Source organism: Abramis brama (assembly GCF_963993115.1).
Source record: "Abramis brama genome assembly, chromosome: 8".
Lineage (NCBI taxonomy): Eukaryota > Metazoa > Chordata > Actinopteri > Cypriniformes > Leuciscidae > Abramis > Abramis brama.
This window is the reverse complement of record NC_139970.1, coordinates 29,427,520-29,448,335: the sequence shown is the minus strand read 5'-3', so window position 1 is coordinate 29,448,335 and position 20,816 is coordinate 29,427,520. Positions and strand designations below refer to the sequence as shown.

At 37.5% G+C, this 20,816-nt stretch overlaps 1 protein-coding gene across 1 annotated transcript in view; it reads left to right on the top strand.

The window, feature by feature from the left end:
- The window catches only part of pth2ra (parathyroid hormone 2 receptor a), a 45,266-nt gene extending 24,654 nt beyond the window's left edge, over window positions 1–20,612 (top strand). Inside the window, exons 8-13 of the mRNA XM_084121495.1 lie at window positions 3,948–4,008; window positions 6,846–6,912; window positions 10,487–10,581; window positions 13,292–13,430; window positions 15,539–15,580; window positions 18,184–20,612. Of these exons, the coding sequence (XP_083977621.1) occupies window positions 3,948–4,008; window positions 6,846–6,912; window positions 10,487–10,581; window positions 13,292–13,430; window positions 15,539–15,580; window positions 18,184–18,573 (794 nt within the window). The 3' untranslated portion in view covers window positions 18,574–20,612. The remainder of the gene's footprint in view (window positions 1–3,947; window positions 4,009–6,845; window positions 6,913–10,486; window positions 10,582–13,291; window positions 13,431–15,538; window positions 15,581–18,183) is intronic.
- The last annotated feature ends 204 nt before the right edge of the window (window positions 20,613–20,816 follow it).

Genomic DNA, 20,816 nt, shown 5'->3' with positions numbered 1-20,816 from the left:
AATGCGTCTTGTACCGTTAAACGTTATCACGTGGATGAATAATCATATGCAAATGATATGCAGATGAGGATCTGCATAGTAAAACTAGGCGTTGTAAGCTCCATATATGGTTATTTCGGGGAGGAGACGCATGTGCGCACAATCTTCCGCTGACTGGGATTTATAAAGTGAATTCTGCGCAGGTTCTGGCGTACGAACGGTTTTATAAGTCTGAATATTTTTTTGCGTACGCCATTTTTGGCTTTCGGGTGCACGTACATTTTTAGTAAGGTTCCTACGCAGAGTTTTATAAATGAGACCCCTGGTGACTGTTTCAGGTTCATCAAACCATTCTGTCACAAATCTTGCTGTGTATCGCGCATTATCATGCTGATACACGGCACCTCCTTCAGGGTACAATGTTTGAACCATTAGTTGCACACGGTCCTCCAGAATGGTTCCGTAGTCCTTGGAAGTGATGCGCCCATCAAGTACAGTAAGGAATGCCATGATATTGCAGCCCAAACCATCACTGATCCACCCCCAGTGCTTCTCTCTGCTCTTACAAAAAATAAGTTTATTCAAGTGTGCCATTACTTCTTTTAAACTAAAAATAAGAAAGTATACTTTCAGTCTACTTTTTGTACTTCTCAGAAATATTCTTTATGTACTTCTCAGAAATATACTTAAAATTGCTCGTAAGTATACTTGACTTATACTGACAGAAAAGTCCAAGTATATTTGGCCTATTCTTGTACTCGAGATATACTTAAAAGTATAATTAAGTATACTTGGCTTGTTGGTGTGTTTACTTTTTTGATTGAGTAGCCTATAAAATACTTCTTTTTTTTTAACTTAGTTTTACATACTGTCTTATAATAATAATAATAATAATAATAATAATAATAATAATAATATGTTTAATTTATATAGCGCCTTTCCCAAGCTCAAGGACGCTTCACAATAACAGTAAAGAACAAACAATCAGTTCATACATAAATGGACAATAGACATTTGCCCAGTCCAAGAAATGAGCGATTGCAGTTGCATTTCACATTACATTTGGAATACAAACAGAAACAAAAACAGAAACAAAAAACTAAACTATTTACAGACAGCATAGAAGGTGGGCAGTTGAAGTAAAGGTCAGATGCAAAAGACTAAGGAAACATTATTACTGTAATACAGAGTTATGACTGATAATACTGTTTAAACAAATGGGTTTTGAGTTTAGACTTAAATTCATGCAGCGTGGTTGTTAGACGAAACAGTCCGGGGTGTTAAGCCTCTTTGGGGCTTCTCCACACCATAACTCCCATGTGGGAAAGACAGTGAAGGTGGACTCATCAGAGAACTATACATGTTTCACATAGTCCACAGCTCAAGATTTGCACTGTTGGCACCAATGAAACGTAGATTTGGCTATAGCAGCCCGACCATGAATACTGACCTTGTGGAGTTCTGCGCACCAACAATTTGTTCTCTTTTCAACTCTGATATGTCTCCCATTATGTTGTGAGGATTGCAATATTTTATGTGCAGCTGTGCTATCGCTCTGCTAATTCAACCTTCACACTCTGCTCTTACTGATGGAATGTAAAATCAATGAAGATTGGCCACCAGGCCGCACATGTACAGTGAGGAAAATAAGTATTTGAACACCCTGCTATTTTGCAAGTTCTCCCACTTAGAAATCATGGAGGGGTCTGAAATTGTCATCGTAGGTGCATGTCCACTGTGAGAGACATAATCTAAAAAAAAAAATCCAGAAATCACAATGTATGATTTTTTAACTATTTATTTGTATGATACAGCTGCAAATAAGTATTTGAACACCTGAGAAAATCAATGTTAATATTTGGTACAGTAGCCTTTGTTTGCAATTACAGAGGTCAAACGTTTCCTGTAGTTTTTCACCAGGTTTGCACACACTGCAGGAGGGATTTTGGCCCACTCCTCCACACAGATCTTCTCTAGATCAGTCAGGTTTCTGGGCTGTTGCTGAGAAACACGGAGTTTGAGCTCCCTCCAAAGATTCTCTATTGGGTTTAGGTCTGGAGACTGGCTAGGCCACGCCAGAACCTTGATATGCTTCTTACAGAGCCACTCCTTGGTTATCCTGGCTGTGTGCTTCGGGTCATTGTCATGTTGGAAGACCCAGCCTCGACCCATCTTCAATGCTCTAACTGAGGGAAGGAGGTTGTTCCCCAAAGTCTCGCAATACATGGCCCCAGTCATCCTCTCCTTAATACAGTGCAGTCGCCCTGTCCCATGTGCAGAAAAACACCCCCAAAGCATGATGCTACCACCCCCATGCTTCACAGTAGGGATGGTGTTCTTGGGATGGTACTCATCATTCTTCTTCCTCCAAACACGTTTAGTGGAATTATGACCAAAAAGTTCTATTTTGGTCTCATCTGACCACATGACTTTCTCCCATGACTCCTCTGGATCATCCAAATGGTCATTGGCAAACTTAAGACGGGCCTTGACATGTGCTGGTTTAAGCAGGGGAACCTTCCGTGCCATGCATGATTTCAAACCATGACGTCTTAGTGTATTACCAACAGTAACCTTGGAAACGGTGGTCCCAGCTCTTTTCAGGTCATTGACCAGCTCCTCCCGTGTAGTTCTGGGCTGATTTCTCACCTTTCTTAGGATCATTGAGACCCCATGAGGTGAGATCTTGCATGGAGCCCCAGTCCGAGGGAGATTGACAGTCATGTTTAGCTTCTTCCATTTTCTAATGATTGCTCCAACAATGGACCTTTTTTCACCAAGCTGCTTGGCAATTTCCCCGTAGCCCTTTCCAGCCTTGTGGAGGTGTACAATTTTGTCTCTAGTGTCTTTGGACAGCTCTTTGGTCTTGACCGTTAGTAGTTGGATTCTTACTGATTGTATGGGGTGGACAGGTGTTTTTTATGCAGCTAACAACCTCAAACAGGTGCATCTAATTTAGGATAATAAATGGAGTGGAGGTGGACATTTTAAAGGCAGACTAACAGGTATTTGAGCGTCAGAATTCTAGCTGATAGACAGGTGTTCAAATACTTATTTGCAGCTGTATCATACAAATAAATAGTTAAAAAATCATACATTGTGATTTCTGGATTTTTTTTTTTAGATTATGTCTCTCACAGTGGACATGCACCTACGATGACAATTTCAGACCCCTCCATGATTTCTAAGTGGGAGAACTTGCAAAATAGCAGGGTGTTCAAATACTTATTTTCCTCACTGTATAGGTGTGAAACCTCCAACACTATATTGACCAGCTTTCAAATTCAAAGGCTGATTGTGAATCACGAAAAACCATTCAAAGTGAAAAAAATAATAATAGCAATTCTGTCAGAAACCAAATATTCAATCAAGTTTCCTACATACCAGACCGAACAGATGCTCTTCCTGTCCAGTGTTCAGAATGAAAAACACTCCATTGGCAAGTTTTTCATCAATATTACTCTACAGGATATCCATCTATGAGTGCAAGCCTCTACAGGTGCTCCTGAAACCTCTGGGAAGGCATTAAATCAGGGTCATGCTTCAGTGCCTCCCCAAATATCTTAAGATGTTTTAACATCCATTTACATGATGTTAGATTTTGTTCACGTCATTTATTGTGGTTTACTGCAATGCATTCTGAATTAGGAAAACAAAGTACTGTTGCATTCTTGTTTGGATAGTCCACATAATATGAAGGCATGCAATGTAAGCCAAGTATAAGTTCTCAAATTACTTTACGCAGTTTACTCTCTTTAGATATGTATTTGCAAAATGGTGAACAGAAGCATATTTTTCAAATAATGAAAAATGTTGACTGTGACCTTATAATATTATAAAAAAATATAATATAACCACTAGCTTTACCATCGTTTTCACTTACAGTAAAATGTTTGCTAGCAGTTCCTTCCTTGAAATACTCCCCCCCCGCCACCCCCCCACCCCCCCCCCCCTGTGTTTCATTTCAGGTGTTCCTGCTCTTTTTGTTGCTGCATGGGCAGTTGTCAGGGCAACGCTGGCGGATGCAAGGTGATTTCATGTGTTCTTTCTCACAGACTTGACCTCTTGTCCTAATCATCTTTGTAGAAATGATGGCAGACGTCATCTAGGGCATTTGTATGGCACTGTTCATGAAAAATATTGTGGGTAAAAAACATAAAAGGCTAGGTGAGAGAGCTAAAAATCTCTTTTTTTTTGCTTTTTGATATCTATAGAGTTATTATTTTTTAATCAGAGTTCTCACCATTTGAAACAGCCCTACTAGATTCAAAAAGTTTAATGCCAGGGGAAAAAAATATTGTACTGTAAAAATCTTTTTTTTATTTATTAAGCAAATAAAAAGCTAGTCTAATAAAATTTAACCAGCTAAATAAAAGAAGTACATTTAAATGGCAATGGTGTTGTTTAATTTTAAATTATCAACAACATAATGAATATATCATAAATATTCAACCCTCACTAGTTCAGGTCTTCATTGATGGCTCATTAATGATGTGACAACGCAGGGCACATTTTCTAGTTATAGTGAACTAATTTGATCAGTTAGTACTTCTCTTCGATCTGTAAATGTTTTTGTTTTTAGGTTAAATAGCCACTTCTATGTTCAAGCTATTTATCACCAGATCATCTAAATGAAGTAGTGTTTTCATGCCAGATTGATGTAAGACTATGCCATTAAGGGTGTTAGAGGCGTGATCTTTTCCCTGTTTTATTTTCAAACACTTGCTGAATGCCATTGTCTCACTACCATCGAGAGCACAATTTGTATTCTTGCAGCTTACAGGCTGTTAGTCATGGTACAAAAGCAAATGTCTTCAAGCAACAACTTGCTGCTTCTCTGGGGAGAACACTCTTTATAAACATAAGGCTTTGCTTTAGCTGTGATGTTTCTTTTGTCACTTGTGTTGTTAAGGTGGCCTAGTTTAGCTTATCACAGATTGTCTCTTTATCTTTATTGTATCTCAAAAAGAAAAAGAAAAAAAAAAGTCACACTGCATGTTATGTTTAGAGGGGGTCATATGGTATAATATTAAATCAATATTTAAAATTATTAGAACATTTCACAAATTCTGAAATTGATATTTTGCAATACGGTTTATTGGAATGATATTAACATTAGACATGAGCATATATTCTGATATGAGGGGGTTGAAAGAGTATGTAGTACGACATCGTCCCTGAAGGCCACGATGCCACCCACTAAGCCACTCAGAAGATCATTAGCTTTGGTGGGTAAAGCGTATATGGCAACAGGTCAGGTTCAGATGTTTGAAAAACAATTACTAGTATTTTCAGTAATCTAATATAAACTAAATACAGTAAATCAAGATTGTGTCAATAATAAAAGCAATAATACTGATTGCTTTTTAATATGCTAGATGGTTTTTGAGACTGACAGTACTGTATGATGAATTAGAATTTTCCAACTTTTCATTTATTTGAATTAACTTCCTTATTAAAGATAAAAATAGCTTATATTTTATGACTCACTGATCTTTTATTCCACTTGAGTAAAATAAAAATGAAATGCTCAGTTTGGCAAGGCAAGAAGTGAGAGCTCTGTAAAGCATCTTGACATTTGTCACTTCTCAGTGATGGTGGGTTAATGGCTTTCTGCAGAACCGTAAGATATTCCACTCTGAAAAGCAAATGTGAAGAAGATTACAGGTACTCTCAAGTCTTGATCTGCATTCCTGTAGCTTAACTGGTTGCGCTTACAAAGCGGAGGTCATCATGGAATACACATTCTGATAAAATGTGTACCTTGAATGCATCACAACACACTGGCTGCCAAATTATTAAATGCAAATGTTGTCTGGGTGTTTGATATTCCACATGCGTCTCAATATTTATGTACTTTGCTTCTTTTTTTTTCTTTTTGTACCATAATTTTGACCTATATAGCAGCAACATTGCCAAGTAGATTAAACTTGTTTAATGCAAGAAGTAAAATTCAGTACAAATTTGTTTCATTATTTATATGAATACACAATATTTCTGTAAACAATACTAATTAATAAGCAGTTATTTATCTGCATATTTTTCACTAAAACATTTTAAAGAAGGTAAAATGCAAGAGAATTGCTTTTCTGAATTGATGCATTAAACAGTGTGTAATAACTGATTCTCAGAAAGAAAACTTAACTTAAGAGCCAAGTGTGTTCTCCAGTGTTTCCCTGTTGATGTCTTTCTGCATCAAAGTCTTTTATTTACTATTGTTATATAAAAAGCATTGACTCAGTCTCATTTTAATTAGTCCTTTCACTCCTTTCTTTGTTCTTTTACATGAAAGTATATTACATGATACTCTGCCTGCAGTGCCCATATTTAGTAACTGTCTATGGCACAAAGGTAATTTAAATGAGGATAATAAAAATCAATTCAAGTTATAATGAATATAATTATTAACAAATGTTCATTATGACTCTTTAGTTTTGCTCCAGACTGGCCACGCATTCAGCATCCCTCTGAGTATTTACTGTATGTCCTATTTATGGACAAAATCCTCTGCACGGCATATTATCCATTCAGCTGCACATCATAGTAAGCATTACTAATTGGATTATGAATGGCGTAACAAATTGGTGGTAAACAAATGGAAATGAGTTTTATAAAGCGCCTGAGCTTACTCAAAGTGAAGGAGGGGTTCAGTGACTTCAAGAAGAGCTAGATACTAAACTATGTCCTCCTGATCTATACAGTATGTACTGTGAAGTACAGTATATCATTACTGTGTTAGCACTGCCTCTGGGACTGGAAACCTATCTGCTTTTCTCACACTCGATCTATGCCTTTTAAAATATCCATCGCATCATAATCCATGTGTGCCAGTTCATTTATCATTCAATCTGTCTTTATCTGCTCAGATGCTGGGAGCTGAGTGCAGGAAACATCAAATGGATCTACCAGGTCCCCATTCTGACAGCCATTGGGGTGAGTAAAAGCGATGTGAAAAACTGTCAGTCCCTTAATAAACACGGCGTGAGAACGAAGCGGCAGCCTGGGAAACAGTTCAAAGACTGAGGCAATTTACTCTGACGAGGGAGAAATTGTCTAACTTCAGCCTAACTTTTCTCTTTTCTGTTATTCAACACTGCAAGATGAAAAGAACTTTGCCAAAGAAGGCAAATGTCAGAAGAACTGGCAAGAACATTACCATAATTACAATGTGAGTGTGCGTGTGTGTCTCTTCCAGATTTGTCAATTATTGGATGCAGGCGATAACATGATTCAGACATGGGCACAGTCAGAGAGACTGAAGTGTCTCAGCGGGGTTCCCCACGTTAATCTAAGTTCTCCATTCTTGTTCATTCTGTTCATTTAAAAAATATTTTTTGATTTAAAAACCAGGGGTTTTATTCATCACTGTTAAATTTAAGTGATGATTTACTGCTACTGGTTTAACTTCTCAATCAGTCAACTGCCAAGTTCATATCAGCCATGCATACAAGTGATGTGCAGTGGCCCCAAAAAAGTATTCATAAATGCTGTTGCATCATTAAAAAAAAAAAAAATTAAACCAAGTGGCGACTCGAGACCTTTTCTCAGAAATTACTGTCTTGTTGTTTAAGGTGATTTTGGTTGGTGTTTGAAATCAGGGTACACTTTTTTCAATGGTCCCTACCAGACATTCTGTTGACTATAAGTAACTTTGCAACTACATGTCATTTTATTCCCCCAACCCTAACCTAGTGGGTTACCATTATTCTAACAATAGGTATTAATGAAAATACTTATTAGCATATTATTACTTAATGATTATGTAAGTGGTTAAATGTTAATGAAAGTAGTGTTTAAAACGTTAATTTGTAAGTTATTGAATAGTTTCACATTAATTATGAAACTGTATAGTTTAGTTCTCTGGGAGGCATGCAAAAACAGTAGTTACTGTTTAGCTAAACTGAGTGAATGTGGTAGTTAACTTGATTAACATTTAGTGCAAATAGTCAGCCTTGTTGGCAACGATAATACAGGCTTTACACTTTACACTTTGTATGAATAGCATCTGTCAAATAGTTTAAATAATAGTTTTTTTTTCTTTACTATTTTTTACTTGGAGCAAATAGTATCTACCACTATTTACATATTTTACACTTACTGTAAATAGCTATTGTAATATTAAACAGTACTACTTGCAGTAATTGCAATTGTGGTGCCGGTGGAATAGATATCGAACACATTACGTGTAGCCGACAATTTTGTTTTATTCCTCATCGTACTAATTAAATAAAAAAATAAGAATCTTGTGCTACAGAACCTTTGAAGTTATTTAGGTCATCGCTACCATTCCGCTCATCCTTCACTTAAATTGTGTACATGAATTCCAATTTGTGGTTGTAGGTCTCAAGTTGACATTGTGAAATTTTTTTCATTTTGATATCCATATGGTTTTGTAACATTGTATTTGTAAATGTAATTTAAGTTAATTAAATAGCTCTTTTATTTTAATGTATTATATAGGGGATTATATATGCAGTTTTTACGGCATCACAGTATCAAACATTTGAGGGTTGTGTTTATGTGTGGATCTTATAAATAGACAAATAGCATGTGTAAATAGACTCATTCGCATTGGTTGAAGTTGTAAATAATCTCCATACTGGTGAGAAATTTTATCGTGTAGGCCTATATCCAACTGTTCACTTATCTCTTTGTGCACATCAAGCAAATGTATTATTCCATGGGGATGATAAAGATGCCTCAGCACGATTTCTTGCTCCAGGCAGCACAGTGGGACTCTTTACAAGTTTCACACACAAGGCGATACAAGTTGGTGTTTGTGGTTTTAAAGAGATGATTCTAACTTTAAATTACATCAATTTTGCCCCTGAAATAAGACCGAAAATCAGTGACTGCCCCATGCTGATCTACTCAGATATTGAGATGATGATATTTCACACATTTACACATACTCAAAAATTAAGCGTTGAATAATCTCCTCATTGCTGATATACAGTTCTAAAATACTGAGATAACATAATATATTCTGATGCAACACACACACATAATGTAACGCTATTAATATTATTAAATCCCATTGTGGCCGTTGTGGATGGATGGATAACAATTAAAAAGGGAAAGTCAGATGTTTAATGAGAGTAAAATCTGGCCAATGATGATTCATATGTTGCAAACTGTTAAAGCACATTTACATTTTTTTCCATACTCCCACTGAACAGATGGTATGGTGGTAATATTCTGCAGAAGAGGTCAGATAAATGTGTGATTGCTGTGATTGGGAATAACGTCATTGTTTTCCTGTTGCATGTCAGAGAAGAGCTCTGTGAGTCCTGTGTGGAGAAGAATGTGGTGTTTTCATCAAAAAGAGATATTTCTGCAATTTTGTTTGTCCTTTCAGTGCTGTTAATGTCCTCTTTTATCTTTTTAAGGAATAGAAATATGTGTACTCATGCTATTGCTACACCCTTTAACCTTTAAAAATAAAGGTTTCAAAAGGTGGTTTTCGCAGCGATACCATAGAAGAACCATTTCTGTTTTCCCAGAGAATCTTACAGTGAACTGTTTTTAAAAGAACCATTTTTTCTCTGTGTAAAGAACATTTTAATTTTATTTTGTGTATAGTGTGTGTGCAGTTTTAATTTTTATACGGTATTCAGAGCACAGTCTGTTGAGCTTTACCTTGCACAAATCGTCTTTTGCCACCCCTGCAGCAAAACATTTATAAGCAAGTTTTATTACCTGTGATATTTAAATCTACAATATAATGACTGACTTTTGTGGTTACTGAAATGTTGTTTTGAAATGCTATATTTTAATTGTTCATTTTTAAGAAAGCTTTAAATAATTTTGTGTACTTTAGCCTTTTGGAGGCATTTAAGCATTCATTATTCAAATAGTTTGCATCATAATTCATGTTGTTCAATAACACCGATGCTTGTTTGTACTCATGTTTCTTCATTAATTATTCATGCTCAGCCTAGCCATCTAAATCTTAGCTTTATTTGCTTTCAAAACACTTTTTTTTAGCTGATAAGTACTTATGCAAAACAGAAAACGAAAGAAATGAATATTAGAATAACTTTACACATCAAATAATGCATCTATAACGGAGTCATTTTTGTTTGTGAAATGCTGAATTACAAATACCATATCTTGAATTATACCCTAAACCTTATTTTCTGCTCCCAGAATGCATTTTTGTTTGTCTTATTGATTTCGGACTGAGCGCAAAATCTCATGCACAGACATCACACTCATTGTGATTAAGCAGACGGAAATTAGCATTTTTCAAATGACATCCCAGCTCAGTTGGGAAAAGCCAGCCATGCAAATCACTTGTACGGTCATCTGCTGGTGACCTCCTGCGACAGGCTTTATTGTCCAGTTATCCATAATGCATAAAATCCTTAGTCATCAGTCCTTATTACAGTTTTTCAGTTACACTGAAAGTGTAGTTGAATTTTCAGTTGAATTGTGTTAAGGTGGCAGAAGGGATTTTAGCTGTCACCTTTTACTCAGTTCATTCTTTCTGCACTCTCTTTTTCAGCTGAACTTCATCCTGTTCGTGAATATCGTGCGGGTGCTCGCAACCAAGATCCGCGAGACCAACGCAGGCAGATACGATACTCGGAAACAGTACAGGTTTGTGCGTCCATTTCCACTGGGCAATGGTTTTACGCATTCAAGTGCCTTGAAATTGTGAATTCAGTGTTGTGCCAGCCTGAATTGTCGGTGTCATTACAGTGGCATCGTCTCTGGTATCAGATTGCTGTGAGTGGAAGCTGTCCCTGCAGCAACTATTTATTTCCTTATGTAATTTAGGCAAAATCTTTCATCTCACAGCTTGGAGGCAGAATTGCCTGTGGCTAAGAGATGCGATAACAAGCTTTCCTTCCTACGCCTACTCATTATACGGTTTGATTCGGGTTGTGTTTTCCATCATTCCATCATTCCATCATGTACTGAAATCAGTGTCGCATTTTAAGGCCACTGGATATTATATATTTGATCTTCTTACATGTGGAAAGAAACATTTTTGTCCTCCATTTTTACCTGGCTTTGAATAGATGCTTTTAGACCCTATAAATGCACATTCTGGCTTTGGTATGTCAACATGTTATTCTGGATGCGCCTTAAAAGATTCCAGTTTGTAGCAAAACAATGCCAATGGATGTCATTTTGCGCCGCTAATAACAGTAATCAATTTGATCATTGCTGTATCCCTGCTAATTAGTGGTATGCTGAGCCCCAGGTGTCAGCTTGCACAGCTGGTAGGGCAGACATGAAGACACAGACAAGTCGTGTTTGCAAACAGTGCGTTATGCTAAGCCAAAGAGAGCCCTGGCTGATTCCTTGTCAGAATTTGAAATAGAAATAAATCTGTAATGCGAATGACCTTGGCTTGTACGCTCGCATGTCACATCGTTTGACTCTTATTTGGTACGACAATCCCTTTACTGGAACACTTTGGTTGATCAAACTAACCCGGGCTTCAATTAAAAGGGGATTTACAACTCATGGTCTTCTAGCATTGCTCTTTTCCAATTATTTTTCATGATTCTTTTCATGACTTATTTGCAAGACATTTTACCTGTCTTCCAGGGCAAGCAAGGCGTAGCCATTAATATGTCGCGCTTGTCTTCGTTCAGATTAAAGCCACACGGAGGCGTGTGGGGTGTCGTTCATAAAATAGGATTAAAGACAAACTTTTTGAATTTATAATATCACAACTACGTCTCATGCTGTACTTGGCATCATCAACCTACACAGATAACTCACAGAGATCAAAAAGTGTTAAGTGAAACTGTGCATTAATAGCGCTTATAACAGGGCAGTTTAGCCAAAAACTATATATCTGTCATCATTCACCCTCATGTCATTCCAAATCTGTATGACTTTCTTTCTTCTGTTGAACACAAATGGAGATGTTAGATTGTTTACTGTTTTCGCATGAAATTGAGTAGGGGACATATGCTGCCAATCTCCACAAATAAAAAAAAAAAAAAAAAGTCCATTGTGTCCTATATTCCTAGTGATCTGAAGCTGTATAACTTTGCAGTGGCGGGATGATTTTCAGCAAATTATGTTTTCAGTATCAGTCGGTTCCTGACACAAATCTACCGTCTTTCAGAAGACTTAAAAATGTAGCACACAAGTCATATGGACTATTTTATGGTGCTTTTATGTCTTGAGGAGTTTAATAATATCTGTCCCCGTTCGCAATATGAAAAATAGCAGCCTAAAAATTCTGCCTAAGGATGCGATCACATTAGCGAAACTTTGCAGTAAAGTAGATCCATTGTCAATAGTATTGTGATGCATTAAAGGAATAGTTCACTCAAAAAATTTAATTCTGTCATTAATTACTCCCCTCAAGACTTTCGTTCATCTTCGGAACACAAATGTTTTTTGTTTTTTTTGAGAACTTTCTGCCCCTCCATTGACAGCTATGCAACTACCACTTTGATGCTTCAAAAAGTTCATAAAGAGATTGTAAAGCTATATGAATTGAGCGGTTTAGTCCAAATTAGACTTGATTGCTTTATATGATGAACAGATTTAGGCTTTTTTTCGCAAGAACCAATGAGGTTCATTCTCGTGTTACGCAGCACGTTTGAGTTTCCGCAAGAACCAATGAGGTTCATTCTTGTGTTACACAGCACGTTTGAGCTTCCGCAAGAACTAATGAGGTTCATTCTTGTGTGTAAGGCAGCACGTTTGAGTTTCAGCAAGGACCAATGAGGTTTGGTATGAGGTATGTGAATAAAAGTCTAACTTAAATCTGTTCATCATATAAAGCCAAGTCCAAAATTTGGACTAAACCTCTCAATTCATAAGGATTAGTTTTGCAAACTTTTTGAAGCGTCAAAGTGGTATAGTTGCATAGCTGTCAATGGAGAGTACAGAAAGCTCTCAGATTTCATTAAAAAGATGTGTTCCGAAGATGAACGAAAGTCTTATGGGTTTGGAACGTCATGAGGGTGAGTAATTAATGACAGAATTAAATATTTTGGGTGAACTAGAGTCACTTCCAAACCAAGCAGATTTATATTAGTAAATTAAGCAAATTTGCGTGTTCATACTTGAATCCAATGGGAATTAGCATGAGGATTTTTTTTGCCTCATTTCCCTAATGTGAAATTCCAGATCATGGAGATTGCTATTGAGATGAGAGTATTTCACCCGCTGAATTTTGCAGTGCAAAGATAAATGTAATTGCACCTTAAAATCTGTTTTTGTGTTCCACAGAGAGAATACATTTATACAGGTTTGTAAGGTGTCATTAAATAACATTTTTTTTTGGTGAACTTCCCTTTAACTGACAGAACATTTTCATTTTTTATTTGTCCAGGAAGCTTGCCAAATCCACGCTTGTGTTGGTGTTGGTGTTTGGGGTGCACTACATTGTGTTTGTTGGAATGCCACACACCTTCGACGGTCTGGGCTGGGAGGTGCGGATGTATTGTGAACTGTTCTTCAATTCTTTCCAGGTACTTGGAAACTGTGCTTTCATTGCACGAATAGCTAATGTAATCAGTGATCTCTACAAGTAAAGATTCATATGATTTTCTTTTGATAATCCAAAAATCATAAATTCAAATTTGTATTTTAGCATAATTTATATAAATGACGTGCATGTATTTTGCTTTGATTTCATATTGATTTGGAAGAAAGACTTAAAAAATAAGAAGGAAAAACAAGCCACTGATGAAAACTGCTCTGGCAATGAAACTTATTATTTATTTATTTTTGCATTGAATAATTTATTGTACTGTTAAAATATACAACTATCATAGAGGAAGAAATATGTTCATAATATAATGAAATATGAAATTAATAGTAATGTTCTCTTAATTTTTCACATTGCAAAGCAAAAGAGAAAAATGTGGTTTCTTTGGGAAAATCTCAGATATTTAACCAAGGATATTTAACCAATTTACTATTAAATATAATTAAAAAGTAACAAGGACCCACAGATATTTATAAGAATTTCCCTGACACAAAGATACTTGTTGCACAAACTGCAAGCAATAAAACATTCAAGTAATGCCTAAGACAGAAATAAATTGACAGGTCAATCCAATTCACAGCACTCTAAATGTGCTTGACATCTCATGACACACCACATTGATTTTGTCTGAGATGTTCGGCTGTCTTAAATGACAGGTGCTGATTAGGTTAAGAGTATTTTATCTGGATCTGGATGACATGACTCAAGGCATGTCTTTCACATCAAGAACAGATCACTTCCATGTCCACTTACACCCGGCGCACTTCCATGTCTATCTTTCCATGTCTATCTTACACCCGGCGCAATGCAGCGCCAAGCGCGACGCAAGTGTTTTTTGCTAGTTTCAGTCTGACGCAGTTATCATTTTCACGTCCTGCGCCACGTTGTTTAAATAGCAAATGCATTTGCGCTCATTTAGGCGCCCATGGGCATGCTGGTCTGAAAACAAGGTGTGTTCTGGCGCATTGTTGGCGTGTTGCTATTTTGAGGCAACAGAAATAGACTTCCATTGACCAACTGAAACCTGGTCTAAAGTCAATGGCGCCATATTTTTTTTGTTATTTAAAGAGCAAGTTAGAACTAATGTGCGCCTATAGGCGGGTCCACAATGCGCTTACACTCTGCTTATTAAACACACATGGACGCACAGCAGCACACAAACATGCCAAATATTTCAAATAAAATGATTACAATATAAAATATTATTGTGTACATAAAGATATGGTGGAATCCGGCTTCGGTCTTTCCACTATCAAATTCCGTCATGTAAATAGCGAATCTGCCATGGTGCGAGCGCAACTGGCATTTAAAGGGAATGGGATATGAGACTCTGATAAATCCCAAAACACAGCCATTACTCATTATGAGAATAGGAACAACCCTTTTAGACCAAGCGCCTGGCGCGCCGACCATTTTTCCCATCGTTAAACTAGCAAAAGTGGATTCGGACACGCCCTAAGTGAACTTGCGCCCTGAGATCGTTAAAATAGGGCTCACAGTATCTTCAGAAACACAGACAAAAATATTCACAGAACTAAATTTCGATAGAACTGGGAAAATGCAAAAGCATTTAATTTATTTTTATATAAACTAAACAGGTGGCCAGTGTCAACTGTAATTAATTAAATACCTAAGATATCATCTCACCAAACTTACAAATGTAGATGTTTTCATCAATGTTTAAAGGTCATCAGATGCCCATTTTCCACAAGTTGGTATGATTCTTTAGGGTGTTCATGTAAAGTTTGTAATATACTTTGGTTAAAATTCCTCAATGATTGTGTAAAACAACACCCTTTTTACCTCCTCAAAAACAGCTTTGTTCACAGTGACCTGTTTCAGTGCATGTCTCTTTGCTCACCCCACCCCTCTCTTCCATGGGGGGTGTCGAATGGCTGAGGGCAGAAATATGCTTATAAAGCAATTATAAAGTTAAATATTAAGTATAGTTTCTTCAACAACAAAAAAGTAGGTTTAAGATTAATTTGTGACTTGTTTTTATTTTTTACCCCAGTCAGCTGTTTGAGAAATTTGCTCTGTGTTGAGACTGCCTGCTGTTGCCCTTCTAACATCTGTTTCTGTTTTTAGGGCTTCTTTGTGTCTATCATCTACTGTTACTGTAATGGAGAGGTGAGGAATTGCAAAGCTGCTTTATAATCACAATAATTAGGGGAATATAGAGAGAATGTGCAATTGCATTCTGTACTATTTTGACAATTTTGCCAACGCAGTCTCATTTTTTTTGTAGCGTCAAACATTGTTTTTAGGACAATTGCACACTTCAAGACTGAAAATGGTTGCCCTGTCACATTTAGAGAATCAGTTTCTTGATTTGTGCTGGTGATTTTGTGCACGTTACACAAATAATCGTAAACCAGGTGCCTGCGACTCACACTGTGATTGCAGTGTGTCTGACAAGTGTACAGATGTTAAACTGGTCTTGACTCTCTGAGATCATCAGAAATCCCAGGGTGCTTCTCAAAAAGAGTAGGAGTATAACCCCGGTATCCTGGCCAAATTTGCTCTTTGGCATCCATCCATCATAGCCTCCTACTCAGCCTTTTAAACTGATTGGCTGCATCACTTGGCCTCTTCTCAATGTAACATATTGTTATTAATTTAAACATACTGCTGTTATAATTGTGAAAAAAGTGCTTTAGCACAACAAATGTTAGTTTTAAACAGTCAGAAAAAGCTGTGGGTGGAACAAGGATGGAGTTTTAAGTGTTAACCATTCCCACTGTCAGGGTAGGTTATTGTTCTTTAATCTGTTTTGCTCTGTCTAGTAGTTGTTGAATGCCAGAATTGTGGTGTGCAAATTTCATAATTGAAGAAGCATCTCCTTTTCAATTTCTGAGTGTGAATTTGAAATGAATTGGCCACACCCAGTGGAATGACAGAAAGAGGAATTTACTGAACTATAATTCAAATCAATTCAATGGTAATGCATTCTGAGAAATGAAGATTATTTCACCCTGCACAAAAATGAATTTATTACATATGAAAGATGACAATAAATGTCATCCATCCTTCTCTCTATCATTCTTTCTATCTGTAAGGTCAATTCAGGAATTTAACTGAAATTTAAAAAGCACTTTCAGTTCAATTTGACATTTTTCGAAACAGTCTTAATATTCTCTAAACTGTAAGTGCAATTGTAACAACTTTTTGCTGGAACATCAGAACTCTATTGCATGCCTGCAAAATGTAGTAACTCACCCAAAACATTTAATACATGCTCCAAAACCTAGTTATTGTGTCAGTAAATTGGCCAATGCCACCAAAATAAAAAAGTGTTTTTGTCATCGTGATGTCATCTGGTCAAAATGTTTAGATGTTCTTTTCACCATGGAAATATTTGTTATATACAGATTTCATGTTTTTTCTACTTTTTGTTGACACTAACTGCTTTTATACTACACAAGAATGTCAGTTTTGTCTAGCTGAATGCTCTTGTGTATCACACTGAGCTTTTTAGATACGGATTTCAACAGAAGGTAAAAAATGTACTAGGAAAAGTCAATACTGTAGTACACAAAAGAAAATGAACTTTGTATTTATACAGTACATTTGTTTTTGTAGAAATTTGTTACAGTGTATGTAAACTGAAAATTCGCAATTCCTTGTTTATTTTTACACACACTTATAGTCTTCCCCTAACATCACCTCCCATTCCAATTGCTCTTCCATGGCAAGCAACTGTGAATTTTCAGTTTACATGAAACACATTTCTACAAAAATAACACAACTGTAGCTGTTTAGGGTTGTGACATTCCTCTATGTTAAAAAAATGGTAGCGATTGTGCTGGGCGAAACTCCATATATATGATTCCTATTTCATTAAAATAGCAGACTATTTGCCATGTTAGATATTTATGGAATACTCATGCTCATGCATGTCTGACAGGATTTTGATCACTGAATGGATCATTTTGCATGTGATGGCTCACATGATGAAAGAATATTTAGAAGTTGTGAAGAGTTTAATAATTTCATTGAGAATCAGTTTTGATCAACAAGCCATGTGCGTTTAGTTATTGTGCAAATTGTAGACAATTGTTCTTAGTCTTTCGTACACATGCCAAAAATTTGAACTTTGCATAAATCAATAAGAAATTCAAATCTGATGCGAACAAGAAACTAATTGTTTTGAGTAAAAATAAATTCTCATTCGATAATTGAGCCAAAGCAACTGAGAAAAACTGTAAAGCAGTAAGGCTCTTGGCCATGCTTTTTAAAGTCACCATGCTTTTCAGAATTAAAGGGGTGGTATAATGCCCTTTTCACAAGATGTAAAATAAGTATTTGATGTCCCCCAGAGGGGACAGAATTCCCCACAGATATTTTTTTTATAGAATGTTAAAGTTGTCACTTTTTGAGAGTGAGCAAAAACGCACCGTTTTTTTATCTGTTCATTTAAATGCAAATGAGCTGCTGCTCCCAGTACAGAGAGGGCGGAGCTACAAGAGCTTGTGTCCTTTTACCTCACACAGACATGCACTGGAAATTTAAAAAACTTTTAGCCTTTTATGTTCGAACCAAAGTCAGAAAGATGGAGTGACTCAAGAAGAGGTGACATGTAGACAACATTTCTGAATGGTTAGTTGGTGAATTTATGTAGCTTATCTTCTAGTTATTGATTAGCATATTCTGTCTTGAACTAAAGTTAGAAAAGTGAAATTATATTCAACCACCCCTTTAACTGTTCTACATCATCTAACTCTGATCCTCAGGTCCAGACTGAGATCAAGAAGACATGGACGCGGTGGAACCTAGCATTCGACTGGAAGGGCCCGGTGGTGTGCGGGAGCTACCGCTATGGCTCTGTATTAACTGGCCTCAACAATAGCACCAGCAGTCAATCCCAGCTCGCTGCCGGAGGCCCAAGCACCCGTTCCACCACACTCTTCTCCAGCCGAGTCTACCGCAGCAGTGGGGGGCCAACTATCAGCACACACGCCTCCTTGCCAGGCTATGTGCTCAATTCGGATGCTGACAGCTTGCCACCATCTATACCTGAGGAGCCGGAGGACAGTGCAAAACAGGTCGATGACATCCTGCTGAAGGAATCCCTTCCCACAAGGCCCAGCAGTGGCCTGGAGGATGACGAGGAAACTCTGTAGAGAATGGTGCGGATGATAGTCAGGCAGAATGATAGTCAGCTAAATTGGGTGTAATAGCAGACATGGCATTTGTTAAAGAACAAAAATGACAGTACATCACCTGCTGCGCACTCTGCTGTGAATGGCAACAGCACCTCTATAATGGACACTTCCTGCTCAATCTGTGATACATAGGCCTCGTTTACACTGCAGGTCTTGATGTCCAATGCCCAATTCTGATTTGTTACCTTAATCCGATTTTTTTGACCGTCCGTTTACACGTTCTTTCAACTGTGACCAATATACGATTTGTATTGTGTTTACATTTGCCATACTATCTGAAACATCACGCATAGTTAAAGGGTTTACTTCTCTTGCACAGATGGACGAACGTGAAATATGCTTGATGCTAGGGAATATGCGAAGTTCACCAAACATCACCATGATTTGAAGCGGAGGAGGACGAAAAGTGCCATAATTGCAGTCTGCGCATATGCTTCAGTTATTGTGTGTGAGAGAGATCTCAGGACTGGTGGGAGCATATAGTGTTTAAATGTTGGCTTTAACGAGGAGCAGTGGGTCCGAAATTTTAGGATGAGCAAGCCAATCTTTGATATGTTGTGTCAACGTTTGTCCACATTCCTCTCCTACGACGACACAACGTTTCATCTGGCCATCCGTCCCTTTGCAGATGCGCGTCGGGGTTTCTCTCGTCATTAAACCGCGGAGACGTAGCCTAATGCCTCAGAAAATCCGATCTGCCTGTTTACATGACAGTCGCATTGGCACATACTGTATCTGATTTATTTCTGATTTATTTCCACATATGAATGAGGCCTGAAACCGATCTCGAAATATCCGAATGCATGTGTTTTTTTCCTGTTTACGCGGTCATTGAACACATCCGATCTGTGTCACATATGAGCAAAAAATCTGAATTGGGCCACATTTCACTGACAGTTTTTGACATTGGCTGCGTTTACACTTGACATTAACATGCGACCTGTATCCGGATGTTGTCCACAAACACATTGAAAAGACAAGTGTAAACGCGCTTCTGATCGGAATGTTATCCGATCAGCGAGTCCAGGTTCGGAGGTAGTCGAGGACGCATTGTGATCGGATCTCAGTGTAATGTAAACGCAATCCAGCCATCGTGTCTGCATTCACAGGTGGACGTCACACAAAACCCCGCCCACAGTCATTATTCCCTCCAGGAATTACTGCACGTAGCTGCGTGGTTTTGCGATACAGTCGAGTGCGAAGTACATCGCAAATATACTGAAATGTTTGCTTCCGCACCCTAAAGTTGCAGAACCATTCATTTTCTGTAAAGAACACACATTTTTCCCACCACAGCTGGCAACGTTCTCGGATACTCTATACCGTTTCCATTACGGCATCTATGCACATTATTAGTACTTGCAGCCTCTTCATCCTCCTCATTTTGTGAGATTTGTTAAATGTACCCCGACTGAAAACTGTTTCTAAAAGAAAACCCACCACTTCAGGTCGACTTTGCACTGGAGCCATCCTTTTTCCTTTCTTTTTTTTCGCAGGAATGCGAGATCCGATCTCTTATCCAGATACAGAAGCCACTTGATATGGTGTACGCACCGTGTCCTGATTGGCTTATGATCCGATCTGCTTGACCGGACCATGGTGATCGCATATTAATGCCAAGTGTAAACAGCCATAGATTGATATGTTCATGTACCCTGGAAATCCAGAGTTCTCGCGAGAACACAAGTTGAATTTGCTCAGCGAGTATATTAATCTTTAAGATTTAGGTCTGGATTTCCAGGCTAATGTTCATGGCAAGACAGCTCCACCCATCACGGCCCTGGAAATGCTGATGGTGGATACAATTTCTGGTTGCCTCATGCAATTCCGAAACTGCCAAATGGACAATGTGAATGTTGGAGTTTTTAGATTTTCCATTACTCTGCCAACAATTTATTTTTGAATACTGGTTTTCATTTGTCATCAAATGATTTATTTAATTCAAAAGCATGAATTGTGTAGACTGTGGAGCAATGCTCAGGATAAATAATTGTATTAAGGTCTATGGTATGGGTGGGTATGGGTGGGGGGTGGGGGGTGGGGGGTGTACGGTAAAAAATGTAAGTCTTACGTACTTCATGTAATATTTTTTTCCAGAGGATGCATTTTAATAATTTAATAAAATTGATTTCAAATGCAAAAGAAAATCTGACAGTCTTGGGTTTGTTTTTGAATGTTATGCAAAAGTTACTTTCACTTTA